Source organism: Solenopsis invicta, chromosome 6, assembly GCF_016802725.1.
Source record: "Solenopsis invicta isolate M01_SB chromosome 6, UNIL_Sinv_3.0, whole genome shotgun sequence".
Classification (NCBI taxonomy): domain Eukaryota; kingdom Metazoa; phylum Arthropoda; class Insecta; order Hymenoptera; family Formicidae; genus Solenopsis; species Solenopsis invicta.
Genome location: NC_052669.1, coordinates 16,791,165 through 16,810,198, shown reverse-complemented (window position 1 = coordinate 16,810,198; position 19,034 = coordinate 16,791,165). Strand labels below are relative to the sequence as shown.

The following is a 19,034-nucleotide window of genomic DNA, read 5'->3' as shown; positions in this document are numbered from 1 at the left end:
GTAGCGTTTAACATAATTTACGTCGCGATCTGTGTAAAAACATGCTCGTAAATCAAGTAAATAAATATTTGTCCATCGTAATTTTTTGGTCTATTTCGCTTATTTAAGGTAGTTCCTATTACTTATTGTGTTTATGTAGATAAATATATATTCAGAAATATGATACACTAGTGTTTATTCGTCCATTTTAATATGTAGGTAAAAAATTGTATCAAGACGTGTGTCGAATGAGGCTAGTTGTTATCGTAATTTGGGGTACGTTGTTACCCTGGAAAAATTTACCCTGTTGCATATGTGCAGTTGTCTATATCGATTCTCATTTTGTTATAGGATGCGGACATATAACAAAAAACAGAAAAAGTTTTAATGGAATATACAACATTTAATCTGAAAGAATTAAGTGGAAGCAGAAATGAGAAAATTTTATTAAAATAAAAAATTTTTAAACTACAAAAACTTGATGCTGTTAGATATTTAAATATCTATCTAATAATCAAATGTTGTAAAGTATAATAATAACTTAGAAAATTATAATAACTTACAATGTTACTTAAATGTTAAAGAAACTTAATATGTAACTTACTTTTAATTGTTTTTATAAGGCATATTTTACAAGTATTACATTTATTGCATTCGTTCTGTCAATTCTTTTCCTTGCTTTTCTTATCCAGTAACGGCATGTTTTCTTAGTTAAAAAATTTTTTATTTTTAATTAATAAAATGTTCTTATTTATGCTTTTTTTTAAGTTTTTAATATTTAACTTTTTATTGTTCTTCTAAAAGGTTGATTACTTTTTTATTTTATTATTATTTAAATTAGTTATGTAAAAGATCACAAAGATTATCTTAATATTGTTTTCCTAAAAAGCTGATCATTTTTTTATTTTATTATTATTTAGATTAGATTTTTAAATTTATTATTTAGAAAGATTGTAAAGATCCTTTCATTTCAAAGTACTGATCTCATAAATACAAATGTTTGTCACAAAAAAATGAGATAAAATATAGGTTTAAATGTGGTTTATAATTATTACAAACTCTATAATTGTTAACATAATTATAATTAAATATAAATATCAGTTGTTTAGCTTTAATGTACCTGATTGTCTTGTTACCTCATTAAATATTAATTATAAATATAATTTACGTGTTTTGATTTATTAAAAAATGTTTTTTTTTTCTTTAAATGATTTTATATCTTTTGGTAACAAATTACCCCAGTGCAGTAACAACTAACCCCATGAAGGGGTAAAACGTTCCTCTCTGACTCTGACACTTATAAATAACTTTGTACAAAAATCAATGATAATATACTACAATTAACCTTATAATCCTAAAATACAATAAATTTGATGATAAATCACTCAATAGTTAAAGGAACAACAAATTATTTTACTAGTCATTTTTGATATTTTCTTAAAATCGGAACTTTTATCCCCGGTCTCCCCTACCGCCTACTCATTCGTACGTTTGATATTACTTCACAATAAAACGGATTTGTCTTATATTGCATTGACTACGCGAAAGAGCATAAAGACAAATCAATATAATACAATAAATGTTGAAATAAGAGTTTTATAATAATAAGTATAATAATAATAAAATACTAATAAATTTTTTTAAACCGCTAAACTTACAATTAGTCACATTTTTTTGATACTACGTCATAGTATATACGGAAAACAAATTGTGAATGAAGAAATTATTTATTCATCAATTTGTTTTTAATTGCAAATATTTCTCTTGGTTACCTCAAAATAAAATGACATCAAACTAAAGAATAACAACAACTACGGTGTTGTAAAACATTAATTTTTGTGTTCAAAATAATAAATATGATTAATATAAGTTAAACATTTATTTACTAGTTTACATGATTCGACTAGAATATTTATTCTCTTCAGCATTTTACAGACAAGGAGATTTGGTTTACAAAAAATTATTACTCACATATACCTTTACTATCTAATGCCAGCTCATCAACTAACAATAAGAAAATTAACATAAAACTAATTTAAAAATCAGTTAGAAATTTCATCTTTTATACTGCATTTATACAATTCAATTATGTGTTTATTATATATAAAATTTGATTAGTGTAGAAATATGCATAACGTCACTTGGTGCATGCACTTTAGATCATCTCTTATCTTGAAATTTAATTTTTACGTCTCGTCAGTATTGATCTTAATGTGTATACATTTAAGTGTTATAAAAATGTCGTAATATAATTTTGTCATATACCATTGAATTTGTAATAAAGTAAGCTTTATTTTGCCTATAAAAAGAAATGAAAATTTAAAAAAAAATAGGTGATGGGCAAAAGTATTAAAAAAATTAAAAAAAATTTTTTTATCGCTGTTATAACTCTTTGAGCCATTTAACTTTCAATTAGAACATTTTTCTCTATCTCTTATAGTTTTGACGACACACGCTTTAAAAGAAAAAAACCAATTTTCATCAAAGGGGTATTTCACCCTTAAAAGTGCATTAAGGCACGTATAAAGAAATATGTGTCCTTTATTTTTATCTGTACAACATATTAAAGGCACGTCGAAATCGGAGGAAGTCACTTCTGTAGCGCACAAAAGAGCGAACAGGTGCGCGTACCATGCGTATAGAGAGATTTTTAATTATTTTTGGAAAATGAGAATGTCGCATCGTAACTTTATCATATAGCGTTGAATTTGTAATAAAATAAGCTTCATTTTGCTTATAAAAAGAAATAAAAGTTTTTAAAAAAATAGGTAAGTAGTGGGGAAAAGTATTGAAAAAAATTAAAAAAAAAGTTTTCGCTGTTATAAAGTACTCTTCGAGTCATTCAATTTTTATTTAGAACATTTTTCTTTATCTCTTATAGTTTCGACAATATACGTTTCAAAAGAAAAAAAACGATTTTCTGCAAAGGGGTGTTTTACCCTCTAAAAGTGCGTATGGGCACGTATAAAAAAATACGTGTCTATTTTTATCTGTACTACAACATACTATTAAAAGCTCGTGACAACAATTAAAAGCTCGTTTTAATTTGAAGGGGACACTTTCGTTAGTTTCTTTGTGAGTGTCACATAATGTAAACAAACTGAGGTTATAAATAAGATTATAAGCAGATTTTAAACATAGAACTTATAGAAATGGAAAGGAAATAGTATATTTTAGCAATAAATGAAGAGTGTAAATAACTGAGAGACAGAAAACTTCTGTCTTGCTCAGTGACTTTCCTTTTTTCTGCATGTACTAAAAAAGACTCGGTGTTTTTGATTGTCGAATTCTCTTTAATTTTATCAAATATAAAATAATTGTAAACATTATACTACTACATTGTAACGACCGTACTTCGCGCACGGACGGTTGGCGGTGCGGGAACGGGCGCGAAAAGTCGCCTGGAGGAATTAGACGTGTTTTATGTTGATAGATATAAGTACGTTTATTTCACGCGGTTGGTCTTACATAAATTCGGTGTATTTACAGTGGCGGTTACTAGTACGCAGTACTATGATCGGTACGCAGCTCGGGAAATCCGGAGCTGTGCTCAGACGGTGGTCGAGACGCGGATCTCAATTCGCCATCTAAACGCGCGGACGGACGCGATACAGAAATTCGGAACTTAAAGATATATATATCAGCTCGGCATACGCGGTATGGGAAGCTATTTACAAATGCTGGGGCACACGCGGTACGGGAATCTATTTACATAGGCTTCGTCGAGCACACCTCGCGCGAGACGCGGTTCGCGGAATTGTGTCGGGTATTTTTCTCCGAATCGCGACGGCCTTGCTATTGTGGCCGTGACGCTCGTATGAGACGCGGTGCGTGGTGCGGTGAGCGCGGCGCGTACACGGAGCCGTGCGTTGTTGTCGGTTCGTCGCGCGGCCCGTCGCGAGGTGGTTAATACCGCGAGTGTTCGCCGGAGGACACCCCCTCACGCTAAGTGCGCTTGGTGGAGGCACGGAGCACCGTACCCCCGTACGTGAGGTGGCGTTGGACTCGGGAGGCTTGTTGGATGGAATTCGCCTTCACGTCAAGTGACTTGACAAGGCCCACGTTTCTCTTGAGCCCAGGTTGACGAGTCTGGAAGTGGAGCTAGGATCGGAGGCGGAGGCGGTTGCTAGCTAAGTGGCTTAGCAGAGACCGAGGCGCTCGATCTCGATGGCAACTCAGGACTTCTAGTCGGCGGACCGGCCAGAAGCGGATAAGGTCCCTGCCTCCGGCGAACGTCGCCTTATATACCCGAGCATCGCGGCGAGGGAATGTGCGGCGTGTTACGGTGGAGTGGTCCGGCGGCAGCATCCCCGCCACTCGATCTCGGGTCTCTCGCTTCGGACCAGGCGTGCAGAGCGTGGCTGCGGACGGCGCGGGAACGAGAGCGCGTGCGCGCGAAGACGAGAGCGCGTGCGCGCGAAGACGAGAGCGCGGGAGCGATCGCTAGTTCGCTCTGTTATGCTAACATTTATTAGGCGCTATGCGCCGCTAATTGCCCTCCGGCGGATGTTCGGCCGGACGGTTCGGACGGTTAGGCGGTCTGGGGGGGTCGGAAGGCGGTTCGTTACAACATAAAATACAATATTTAATCATTTTATGTAAAAATTAATAAAATGATGCTGTTACGTCCAGAATTCTCGAAATAAGTCTCTCGGGTCGTTTGGCAGGTAGAAACTTATGGAAATAATTTGAATGAGATAGGAAGAACGGAACAGGCCTAATCTCACGCACTTGTTTCCGGGCGAGTGCGACGAGTCAAATGCGTCGGGTGAGTCAGAATGTAGGTGTCGAGAATGACGGCCTACGACTCTCATTCAAACTCTTGCATTCGTGTAGTCCTTATTTTGCGTAAGCGAATTAAATCGCTTTTACGCGGGATCGGACCAAGTGCAATTTTATTGGAGCGGGAATTAGAAGTGATTGAAATAAACGAAAATGGTTAAAATTAAAGATTACAATTTATTTTAACATAATAAAAGAAATAAATGATTACAATGATAGATGATGATTAAAATAATAACAATTAATTCGCAAATAACATTTTTGTTTGCAGAGAATATGTGTGAGGGAAGAAAATCTTGTGATCGATTTAAGAAAATCTTAACAAAAATATAATTATAAACTTAAGTTCTAATTGGTTACATTTGTGCTTAACGAGATATAAATGTGCGTGTGTGGGTGTGTATATTGTGGTCAGGAAATTTTTGGTTATTCATGTAGTTCTTGAACCGAGTCAAAGATTTCTTCCAATTCGTTGGCTACTTCTTCGATTCGCTCTATTGGGATTTCGTTTATGATATTTTCTATTTCTTCGGAAGTAAATAGTGAGGAGGAACGTTGGTATTCTACGTGAGGTTCAGGGGAGTAAGAAGGGGAAGGATGACGATAAGGGGAAGGAGAGAATGATTCGGGGGACGAATTTGAGACTGGTGGAGATGAATCGGTCGGTTTGTCGGAAATTCTTAAATTAGTTAGAGCGCTAAGCAAAACAGAATTTTCTCCTCGCAGATTGTTTAATTTTTCGGAGAGCGATAACAATGCGCCAAGCTTCCGGAGCTTCTTATTTCGACGACTCCGACAGTTCTTAATAGCCTTTTGCGATTTCCGCTCAGGGACTCGATTACGCACTAGAATGAATTTAAGAATTAAGGCTACGTTCTCTCTTTCTAGTAAAGGGAAATAAAATCTAGACCGTAACTACTTGAAAGAAAGGAGAAAAAAGGAGTTTTAATTATGAAAAGAAGAGAATTCTTTGTTTCTGATGGAAATAAAGAAAGTTGCGGATTTAATCGAAAGAGAATTCGATTGTATCCTGCGGAAAGTAAAGAGAGTTGCGGATTCAATCGAAAGAGAATTCGATTGTATCCTGCGGAAAGTAAAGAGAGTTGCGGATTCAATCGAAAGAGAGTTCGATTGTATCCTGCAGGAAGTAAAAGAATTGCGGATTCAATCGAAAGAGAATTCGATTGTATCCTGCGGAAAGTAAAGAATTGCGGATTCAATCGAAAGAGAATTCGATTGTATCCTGCGGAAAGTAAAGAGAGTTGCGAATTCAATCGAAAGAGAATTTGATTGTATCCTGCAGCAAGTAAAAGAATTGCGGATTCAATCGAAAGAGAATTCGATTGTATCCTGCGGAAAGTAAAAGAATTGCGGATTCAATCGAAAGAGAGTTCGATTGTATCCTGCGGAAAGTAAAGAGAGTAATAGAGGGAGGAAAGGAAGGGTGGTGAAATAATACTGGGTATATAAGTATTTTGAAAAATATAATAAATGTCTTACTAGAGAGAGAAGGTAGTCTTATGGAGAGTAAAAAAAAATAATGCATGGCTAAAACTTACTGTTGGTTGAAATTTATGAAGGTGCGAACAATTTGATGTTTGGCGGAGTGGATTTAACTTACAACGGCGGACGGCTGGTCGACGGTTGGCACTCAGAGTGTTCGGAAGTTGCAAAAGAACTTGTTGGCTAAATTCTCACAATGCCGCGTCAAATTTAAATATGACGAGTACGAATCCGAACGTCACAAACTCGGACATATAATGTCACGGAATGTGCGACGGATCGAACTAGAGTGAACTACGAATCGCGGATGACAGTAACAATGGCGAAAATGAACAAATGAGTAAGTGAGTACTGTAAGTGAGCGTAAGTGATCGTAAGTGAGTCCGAGCTCCGGAGCTCCTTCTTTTTATACCTGATTTTGCCTATGATTACTATGGGATTTTAATCCGCAGGTGTACTGTCTCTTATTGTTGCCCACGCGCTCTCAGAGCGTTTAGTTTTTAATCTGTTTTTTCCTCTGGGTAATCCATCCTATCGGTTAGATTCCTTAGAAGATCGTTACCTATTAATTGCGCGACAAGTGTTTCGTGTCGATGGGGTCAATCATCCGCGTTTCAACGCTTGCTTCCGCCAAAATCGGCACGTGTCAAGGGTAGACCAACCGTATTGTCTCGACCGGACAATTTTAGCGTATCTGCGCGGTTAAGATAGACCATCTGTTCGCGGTTTTCGGTTGCTTGGTTGCATCGATTTCGAAAGAAAAGAATTGTTACTCCGCAGGACGTAACAATGCTTATACAGGGTGTCTGGGAACTAGGGAACTTACTGCTTTGACAACTTAAAGGAGATAAAAAGGGACAAAAAAGTCTTATACCATTTTGCGATATTCGCTATAATTATCGAATTATAAAATAAAACGTATGAACCAATGTGCGGTGACGCCGCGCCATCGCGCCTAGCTCGTAGGCAAGAGCGCGCGGCGGGACAGATGACGCGTCGTTGTTTGAATTTGCACGGCGCGAAGGTCTGAATTTGCCGCATCGCGTGTACATACATTGCAAAAACCAAATGTGTTATTTTAGCTAAAACGTCTTTTTACACATTTGATAAAAAACACATTTGATTTTTGCAACGTACGCGCGCTGCGGCAAATTCAGATCGTCGCGCCGTGCAAATTCAAACAACGACGCGTCATCTGTCCCGCCGCGCGCTCTTGCCTACGAGCTAGGCGCGATGGCGCGGCGTCACCGCACATTGGTTCATACGTTTTATTTTATAATTCGATAATTATAGCGAATATCGCAAAATGGTATAAGACTTTTTTGTCCCTTTTTATCTCCTTTAAGTTGTCAAAGCAGTAAGTTCCCTAGTTCCCGGACACCCTGTATACAGAAAATAAAAATCTTCCCAGAAAATTTATGAAAACAATAATCATGTGTTGGTATCTGAAGATTTTAATTGGCAAAGCGTCAGTCACGGAGCAAAACAAAAAGATACTTCTGTTTTTTACTGGCTTACAGTTCAAAGTTTGTATTACTGCCCCTCGGTTATAAACATTCTCTACATTTATTCTATTTTTCATAAACAATTTTTTTTAGTATTTTTTCATTAAAAAACAACAGAAATATTCCCAAAGGTTGAGTTATAAGAAATACTCTGTTGACTAGGTTCGAAAAACGCGCTATCAGTGCTATTTCATCGTTCTATCTTTATCTATCATTAGATGTAAAATGATACAACAGCGCTATGTCATAGCGTGTTCTCCAAATCCAGCTTCTGTATTATGTAGTACAGATCTCATGGTTAAATTAGATTGAGTAGGTACATGATAGAATAGAACATTTTTATATTGTAGGGCAGAGTGTAAAGATTGCGCTCACGCAAGTACACGGTAATTGGTAAGCTCGTGCTGTGTTAAGGATATTCTTTAATTTTGACATTCTGTTCTTATTGTCCCATAGAGCCAAGTTAAAAAGATTCTACTGTAATGCTAACTGTATGATCAAAAAGTCAGTATTTTCATTAACATAATTCAACAGTCATAGATAATCACTGAAATAAATCTTAAAAATGTTGATATGCACTGTATTACTGATTCAACGATCATTCAGTTGATCAGTATTACTGGCCGTGTAAGGTTTTTATGAGATTTATAGTTCTTTCTACTATTTACTTTCTTTAGAAAAGAGAGCTAAACAGGTAAATTTGTCTGTTTTACAATTACCCAAATAACAAAGTGTGTCTCCCAGACAGCACAGTGACGTTTTAAAAACATACTTAATACGTATATTTGGACATTTTGGACATACCAAAAGCATCCAGTGTTACCATTATGGACTTCTTATAAACGTCCCCCGAGGACATCCATTGGATGTCCATGTGCAATCTGGGCACGACGCTTGCTGTTTGCTACCTACATTCTGAACTAAGCTTTAAAACCTGATTGAGAGCACATTTTACATCAAACGCGTCGTAATGAAAGCAAAACTCTTTGTGCGATTTTTTAAAAATTGTCAATAAGTCAGCAAAAGCAACACATTGCGAGCAGACTTAGAAAATTTTTTCAATAAAATGGTCATTTTTAAAATGTCCAAATGTAAACATACTTTGTACGTTTCATAACGTACATTTTTAAAACGTTTGTATTAAGTCCATGGACCAAATTGAAATCAAATCTGGACGTCCAATGGATGGTCTGTGCTGTCTGGGCTCACAATAAGTAAAATCGCGTAAATCTGTAATTGTTTATGATGACAACTTGCCTCATATTTTTCTTCAATAATTTTAAATATCAGTAAATAATACTATTGTAAAGACTGTTATCACGCGATTTAATCATGATTTAAATGATAAGGACGAGGTAATCTTATGGAATTCTGTAATATTGTACATTAATAAGGTTGACGCTACAGAGAGTTGAAACGTTCGTGGATGATTTATCTAATAAAAGAAGATAATTTTTAACTAGTTGTTGCGCCTTTGAAACTGACTCTTATTAGCCTTTGTGGTAGTTTAATTGTTAATTAATTTTCAAGAGTACAATTTAAAAATTGGTTTTATGATTGATTTCAAATATATAGACAATGAAACAACATGCAAGCAAAGATATATCTATATCTATATCTATATGTAAATACCTATATTTATATCTATTTCTACATATATAGAGGAGAAGAGAGTATTATGGCTACTGTCGACACACTATGGGTACCTCTGTTATCTTCATTATTAGGTGATAATTATTAGGCGTATTCTAACAATTGCTTATGGAGTTATTCATTTAGTAGCCCACCGTTTTTTAATGATATGACAATACATAATAAGTGACAATTGTAATAAGACATTTTTATTTTTGACCACTTCTAAATTTTTTCAAGGTACACCTTTAACCTTCAATTACTCATATTTGCTCATTATTTTTAAACTTGAGTGTATTATCACGAATGTACATACACTTGAGTGTTCTATTGTTATTTACCTTTTTATTCAGCTATACACATTTCGAGTTACACAAAGTTAGAGCAATAACATGGAATTTCATTAATATGGTTTTTTAAGCAAAATTTTTATGTCAAAATATTTCTTCGATAAATTGATTGTTATTCTAGAGAGCGGTGTCTAGAAACATTAAAGACATCATTTTATGCTTGTTGTTTTATGTCAACAGGGATAAAATAATATTTCTAACAAAATTTCTAATAGTATTTCTAAAGTTTCTGAACGCAAGAAAATTCTAAATCAGAAAAATTCTAAACAATGGAAAATTAAAAATACAGGGTGCGTCAGGTCTTTGAGGACACTCATATATGTTCCTGCCACTTTGCAGCAACAAGTTTTTTTATTTTTTTACTTATTAAATCATAAATAGAAAACAATAAGCTGATTTAGAAAATGAAAAAACACGCTGTTATCGTCGCTATACACGCAAATCACAGCGATCTTGAAATCTCTCAATTTTTGAAAGTCGCCCAATTTGTTCACAAAGTTCGTCGAGAATTAGAAGCATCTGAAGGCAATGTGAGTGGTAAGTGTTACCGAGAGCAGAAAACACAAGGCACGTTCAGACAGAGTTAGAACATCACAGTTTGTGCAGCAAGTCCAGGGCATTTATTGATGAAGACCCTTCAAAGTCCATAAGAGCCATATCAAGAGATCTTCAAATTTTTGAGTGCACAATCCGTCGCATTGTCTACAAAGACATCCGGTACAAGTTCTACGTGATGCGCAAATCAGTTTATGTTGGCACAACTTGAGAACAGCAATTTATCCGAGCACATCGACTTTTAAACAAGTTAAAATATCTTGAATTCCGGAATGGTGGCCACCTAGCTCCCCGGATCTTAATCTTTTGGATTACTAGGTATGGGGCGTTATTGAACGAGAGATCAATAAACATCCTCATAACACGCTTGATTCTTTAAGAGCAACTATTTCCACAGTAATAACGTATATAGACGAGGTACATTTAATTCGGGCATGCAAACATTTCCGGCAGAGAATTGAAGCTGTTATTGCCGCTGAAGGCGATTTTATCAAATAACTGTAGAGCCTACGAGTCACGTAGTTTGCTGTAAAAATTTCATTAAAATACAATAAGTTTTCCAAGAAATATACAAATTTTAGTTTTAAAGTCAATATGTCCTCAAATACCTGACGCACTCGGTATATAATTTTGTAACAAGATACTGTATCTTTTTTTTAATTATATTAATTTTTAAAAATTATTTTTATGGATAGTCATATTATAATCACTTTTTTTCTTTCACCGATTATGCAGTAAATTAGATTTTTATAAATCACGTCCTAAATAATAAATATCTCATTACTTGGAATCTAAAATCTGTCAAACAACACTTTGACGAATGTAATCGTTCAAGTTTCAATAGAAAATGTTAATTATAAACAAAATTATTTAATAAAATACAAATGGGTGCCATACCCTCTTCTCCTCTATCAATATCTATGTATATCTACAGAGTGTTCATTTGAAAACTTTCCAGCTGATTATCTCAAAAAATATGAGATACAAAAAAAAGTTAAAACACTTTTTCCATGATTTTGAGAGGGAAAGAAAACGGCATTCTCAATTTTTTATTTGGAGGGCATTTTTAAGATAATTTGAAAATCAAATTTGGTTTTTTTTTTAATGGAAATGTATATTTTTTATTAAAGGATCTTATTCTACGTAAAAAAAAACAAGTAACTTTTGTAGGAAACATTTTTTTGTTTGATCACTATTTTAGGAGATATAAAAGAAAATAGCAAGGCATAGTTAGTAAGACAGCCAGTAGTTGCTGCTTCTCCCTTCTCACCGCGCTGCCCGTTGCGGCTGCCTATGGTTTAGCGACCGACAGGCGGTTCCCGCGTGCGGTGGGTAGGGAAAGTATATGTGCTCATTTGTCGACTTTACTAATTTTTATCTCGGTAACTATTGCAAATATTGAAAGATGTTACAAAACTTTTCTGCTCAGTTTTATTTGCTCTATCAATCCACGAGACAACGGGCGAACTTTATCTGACACCCTGTATATATTATACAGGGTGTCCCAGACCAATGTATACAGATTATCACAATGAGGTAGAAGGGAACAAGATCAAAAAATACCATTTTACGATATTTGCAATAATTTTTGAATAATAAAATATTAAAGTCAGCCGAATAAGACCGCGCGGAGAGACAAACAGTCGCTCGCCTGAGCCGTAGGACCGCCCACTGTAGGAGACGGTAAATGGCGCGCGGCGAGGGGAAGGATAGCTTGGCACTGCATCGCTCCCTCATGCCCCAACACCGCGCCGAGGTTCGCGGTTCTACGGCTCAGGTGAGCGACCGCTTGTCTCTCCGCGTGCTTTGATTTGTCTGACTTTAATATTTTATTACTCGAAAATTGTTGCAAATATCGCAAAATATTATTAGACTTTTTGATCAATCTTGATCTCTTCTATCTTATCGTGATAATCTGTATACATTGGTCTGGGACACCCTGTATATACAAGATGTCACAAAATATTCACTTATGCTCTCGTAGGTTGATAGAGCAAGCAAAACTGAAAAGAAAAGTCTCTTACCATTTTTCAAAATTTGCAATAGTTATCAAAATAAAAATTAATATAGTCGGCAAATGAGCACATACTTTTCTTACCCACCGCACGCGGAGACCGCCCGTCGGTTGCTAAACCATTGGCAGCCGCGATAGACGGCGCGGTGAGACGGGTAAAAAAGCTATTGCTGCTTCTCCCTTCTTACCGCGCGGCCTACCGCGGCTGCCAATGGTTTGGCAACGGACGGGCGGTGGGTAGGGAAAGTATGTGCTCATTTGCCGACTATATTAATTTTTATCTCGGTATTATTGCACTCGCGCATGTGCAGAGTTTGTAGCACCAGTAAAATATCTAAACCGTCTGTGAAACTGGCGTCCTTAGTCTCCCCAAAGAAAAATAGAATTATGGGCATAATGTATAGGGAAATAACTCTTAGTAATATAATCTAATTAAATTAAAATAATTAATTATGTGGCTAAATTATAATAAAATGATATTCTAACTAACGGTTTTGACGCGCAAACCTCATATCCCCCACAGTGTTATCTATAGCTACAGTACTCTCTCAGCTGTGGACGGGATCTGATAGCGCACGGTGCGATAGCTCACCAACCAATCATCTTGACTTATTTAACCCAACGGAAAAACTTTAGGCACCGGCTGCTGTGAGTGGTGGTGTGCTATTGGTCTTGTGTGCTATCGAAATCCGCCCATTGTGTTTTACGCCAATTACAAATTAAACTGGCTTACCATTTCTATAAATTTATCAAATTAAAATTATTTTCTATTACAGATTCTATTACAGATTATTAAAAAGTAATTGTTTAAACAGTGATTATTTTTAATAAATTTACGAGTTTCATTAATTAATTAAAATTACGTCTCGGTATAAAATACTAGTCCCATGAATTGAAACTATATTACCGTAATGACATAATTTTAATTTATTACTGAGAATCGTAATTCTATTTATATTATTCTTCAAACAAATCTTTGAATCCGAGTAAATTTCTTTATGCAATTAAAAATTAAAACAGTGCGCAACCAAATACCGTGATATTCCATATAGCGCTCGCATAACGCAAAGCAGAAAACACCGCATTTCTTCATAACATTACGTCGTATCATGCTTTCTCTCTCGACCAAGTGTCAAGCGAGGAAGATGCACGATAACACCTAGCCTGGCGATCGATGGGCGGACCCCGCATGCGGTAGGCAGGGAAAATACGATCTTATTCGCCGAACTTTACTAATTTTTAAATCGTTAACTATTGCAAATAATAAAAAATAGTAAAGGACTTTTCTTCTCAGTTTGACTTGTTCTATCAACCCACGAGAGCAAAAACGATTGTTTTCTGACACCCTGTACATTGACGGAAGTTAAACAGTAAAATAACGACATTAAAATTATCTCGCGTTGTTAACATTGTGTGATTTTATAAAATATTATATTATTAATAATTATTGATTATTATTTATATGGAAACATAACGGCATAAATTTTGAAGCAGATAATTTTAAATTACAATATATTAGGAGTATAAATAAGTTTCCGCCGTTTTTTATCAAAAATTGGGCATTTATTGTGAAAGAACGGTACCTAATGTTTTATTCGAAGTATTGTCCATTGCTAGCCACTACTTTTTCCCATCTTTCTGGTAGCGTACAGATACCGCGTCGGAAGAATGCTTCATCTTTTGAAGCTATCCACAAATCGACCCAATTTTTTGTATCTTCATATGATGTAAAGTGTTGCTCAGACAGGCCATGCGCCATCGAAACAGGTAGTAATCAGAAGGAGCAATGTCTGGTGAATACGGCAGGTGGGGTAAAACTTCCCAATTGAGTGTTTCCAGGTAGGTTTTGACCGGCGCCGCAACATGTGGACGAGCATTATCATGCAGAAGAATAACATTGTCGTGTCTGGAGTAATAGTGGGCACGTTTTTCCTTGAGTACTCGGCTCAATCTCATCAATTGTGTTCGATAGAGAGCCCCAGTAAAGGTTTCATTCGGTTTGAGCAACTCATAATACACGACACCAAGCTGATCCCACCAAATACACAACATGAGCTTTTTTCCATGAATGTTCGGCTTGGCTGTCGATGTTGAAGCATGGCCAGGTGGTCCCCATGATTTCTTCTTCTTTGGGTTATTGTAGTGGATCCATTTTTTATCACTATACGATGCAAAAAACCCTTTCGTTTATGCCTGGCAAGCAGCATTTTACATGTGAAAAATCGGCGTTCAACGTTTCTCGGCTTCAGTTCATATGGAACCCAGTTTCCTTGTTTTTGAATCATTCCCAATGATTTTAAGCGATGTGAAATTGCTGGTTGAGTCACTCTTAATGTAAGTGCAAGTGCTTCTTGCGTTTGGCACGAATCTTCATCTAATAATGTTTCCAATTCCGCGTCTTCATACACTTTCGGCCTTCCGCTACGTTCTTTGTCTTCGACGTCAAATTCACCATTCTTAAACTTGTGAAACCACTCACGGCAACTTCTCTTACTTAAGGCAGCCTCACCATATGCTTCTACAAGCAATCGATGCGCCTCGGCTGCAGATTTCTTCAAATTAAAGAAGTAAATCGAAAGCTCCTGCAAATGATGCTTATTCGGCTCAAAACTCGACATTTTCGCACAAAAAAAGATATATGATGCTGATACAAAATCGCTAATATTTTAAGGTTATGTTGTTGCCAGATAAACCTTACGATATAACGTTTTACAACAGACAATTTCAACCATAACATACTAGTGGCGCCATTTTTTGTGAAACGGCGGAAACTTATTTATACTCCTAATAAGTTGCTGTCAATATGCTGGCAAATTAATAATCCAAAATTGTCATATCATGGAGGCATTAATTTATCAACAAATATGAATATAGTTGCTATAACTCTAATAATAACATATGTTATAACTACAAGTAACATATTAGCAACAATGTAAACACTTTACTATTTGAATATTACTTTGTATCGGACATTGTAAACCCACGTCAGGATTAAATTATTTTTGCGTACTAACAAATAATGTAAAAGATATTCATGAGCGTTTTTCTACATTTCTTTTAGGCAGAATGGAAGTGTGTAGCAGCAAACGATTTTGGTCATAGTGTCACTTCCTGCTTCTTAAAGCTAGTCATTCCCAAGCATTACAAAAAACCGAAATTTCTTGAGAATTTACGCGCTGTCTTATCAGAAGAAGGTGCTGTAAATTTAGAATGCAAAGTTATTGGTGTACCACAGCCAGTTTTAAAATGGTATAAAGACAATGCTGAACTGAAGCCCGGTGATATACACCGAATTATTTCTGGACAGGATGGCACTTGCTGTTTAGGAATATATACCTGTGAAGCTATTAATTGTATGGGAACAGTCAGTAGTTCTGCATCTTTATTAGGATTTGAAGGTAGTCTTTTACATATTGTACATTTTTATGTGTATAATTGTTGTATTCTCGAAATTTTGTAGAGTGAAATATAACTGTAAATGAATGACATATAAGTATAAGAAAGAATGAAAAAATTTAGTACACTTTAAGCGATTTACCACTTTAAGAAATAATTAATTTGCGCTCTAAAGTTCGAGCGAAGACGCATTCCATATGAATGAATATATACTAATACATTAATGCTTTTCCGATGCAGCCGTTTTTCCCTATCTTTTTATATATTGCACGTAACATATCTTATATAAATGCATGCACTTATGAATATACATCGGAAAGACATAACGACGATTACTGTAGACTTTTTTCAAGTGCAGATTCCTTAGAAGTAAATTATGCCACTCTATATTTGTAAGTAAAAAATTTTGTTTTTACTTCATGAACAAAGACTTTGTGTCGACGATATTAGAAACCAGTTTGAGATGTCGAATGAAAAAAGAATTATGCAATTGTATTAATTAGTTGACTGAATGATTCAAATGCAATTGGTCAATTCTGTCTCTATCCGAGATCTCAGATCGATTTCTAGCATTGTGAATACGAGGCTTTAGAGTCATTTACCAATAAATTTTTATAAATGAATCATGATTTAGTTTCCCAATCAGCACACAATATTTTTTAAATGTTTTTTTAATATTTATTTAATATTAATTTTTCATTGTACAATTCATTATAACAAAAACATTTATTAAATATTTATTCAACATTAATTAAATATTTAAAATAATGATTTAGAAAAAATATTTATTTAAAATTTATTTAACGTTTATTTAACATTTATTTAACATTAACTAAATATTTAAAATAATGATTTGGGAAAATGTTTATTTAACGTTCATTTAATATTTATTTCACATTAATTTTTTATTTAAAAAAACATTTTTTAAAAACATTAATTTAACATTTATTAAACATTAATTTAATATTTATTTCACACTAATTTTTTATTTAAAACAACATTTTTTAAAAACATTAATTTAACATTTATTAAACATTAATTTAATATTTATTTTACATTAATTTTTTATTTAAAAAAACATTTTTTAAAAATATTAATTTAAAATTTATTAAACATTAATTTAATATTTATTTTACATTAATTTATCATTTGAAAAAACATTTTTTAAAAACATTAATTTAACATTTATTCAACATTAATTTAATATTTATTTCACATTAATTTTTCATTTGAATAAACATGTTTTAAAAACATTAATTTACCATTTATTCAACATTAATTTAATATTTATTTTACATTAACTTTTTATTTAAAAAAAACGTTTATAAAAACATTAATTTAACATTTACTTAACATTTATTTAATATTTATTTTATATTAATTTTTTATTTGAAACAACAATTTCAAAAACATTAATTTTACATTTATTGAATATTAATTTAATAATTATTATTTTTTTTTTTTTAATAAACATTTTTTAACTATTTATTTAATATTGTTATTATTGTTTAAGTATTTATTTTTCATGAATTATTTAATTGAAAAAATGATTTTAGTAAGCATTTTTTAAATGTTTAATTAATATTTATTTAATGTTTATTTAATATTAATTTTTTTACTTATTTTTCATCTCTATAAAATTATGTTTATTTATTATTTATTTAACATTTAAGATCTTTATTTTTCAATTATTATTAAATTTAAAATTTGTTTAAAAAATGTTTCAATAACATCTATGAAAATCAATAAAAAATTAACTTATATATATTTAAATAAATAATATACTTTAATTATATATTTTGTTTTTTCGATACAATATTGACTTGATCTATCAATGATGTACACACAAAGTGTTTACAGATCATCACAAGGAATCAGTTCGGCAGCGATCATAAAAGTCAAACAACGTTCACTGGAGTCGCAACTTGGATGGGTGACCGCGTGGAAATTTCCGAAAAAAAATTCTTAAGAAAAAAACCTCAATATTAAAAAAAATTGTTTAATGTAAAAAGGAGTGTAAATCCACTAATTTTAACGTTTTTGAAAAATTTTTTTATTGCAAAAACTTTTTTTAAATATTGTTTTGCTCATTTATGCTTCGTTAAAAAGAACGTTTCTTTAACGTTTAATAAACGTTTTTTTCAAATGTTTTAAAAACGTTTTTATAATATTTGAAAAACATTTTTTTTAATGTTAAAATAAATATTTTTTTAATGAAAAAAAGGGCACTTAACCCATTATTTTTAATGTTTTTATAAATGTTTTTAAAAATGTTTTTTAAATGTTTTTAAAAACATTTTTTAAATATTGTGTGCTGATTGGGTTATAGCTTTAAAGTGATATCACATCATTATGGTAAAGTAAAATTATGCTGCACGTGTTTGATGCGTAATTCGAAACGGACCCATTGTGTCAAATGTCTTTGATCCACGTATATAATCGAATCTATTAGTATATCCATATTAAATTAGTGAAAGCAGCAAAATTATAACATAATGTTAACATTTTTAAGCATACAAAAATTTGGTTTTAGTATCTAGTAATAATTGAATTGTAATGTGTAACATTCTATATCAACAAAACATAACGTTTCTATACAAATTTTTAAATAACATAATCATGTAATTATAAATAAATTATAGCTGAATAATATTAAATTAATATTTGTCAAACAGATTGCTTCAATTATTCTTTCTGCAAATAACACAAATAAAATATAACTTTTTACTGCAAATATTTTGTACCTAATTGCAATTACGTGTTTGTAGAGAAGTGGCAACATATTGCTATATTGTGAAATATATGAAATGTATAATAAGAATATGACATCATAATAGCGCTAAATTTAAAATATTTATTATTTTATACTGTTAATAGCATTATAAAGAATACATAAAATGTTTTCATATTGTATACATGTATTCAGCACTTTCGTTTTTCTAAGTAATTAGTTTGTACAAAAAATATAATTAAAAGTTTTGTTTACACTTTCTTTTACAGATTATGATATCTTAAATAAACTATAACTTGATTTAATATTTTAGATAAAAAAAATGCAAAAGACGTTCAATTGTCAAATGATCACGAATTGGCGAGAAATTTATCATTATCAACGATACATGAGGAGCGAACGTCTCAATTGTATGATACACCGCAAACAGATTATTCTGTTACTTTGGACGAACGAGGTGAGGTATCGTTTAGCTTTGACGGTAAAGAAGTGTCAGTCAGTCTGTACGAAACGCCTGATCTTACTGAGGAAGAGGCGTTACAGATTGTTGAAATGTATGCCGATCAGCTTTCTGAACATGTAACAGG

At 33.2% G+C, this 19,034-nt stretch overlaps 1 protein-coding gene across 6 annotated transcripts in view; it reads left to right on the top strand.

Moving 5' to 3' along the window:
• The window catches only part of LOC113004714 (titin), a 186,040-nt gene that overhangs the window by 39,876 nt on the left and 127,130 nt on the right, over positions 1–19,034 (top strand). For all 6 annotated transcript variants that reach the window (XM_039450989.1, XM_039450987.1, XM_039450988.1 and 3 more), the window contains 2 exons: positions 15,382–15,718; positions 18,761–19,033. In XM_039450989.1, the coding sequence (XP_039306923.1) occupies positions 15,382–15,718; positions 18,761–19,033 (610 nt within the window). The remainder of the gene's footprint in view (positions 1–15,381; positions 15,719–18,760; position 19,034) is intronic.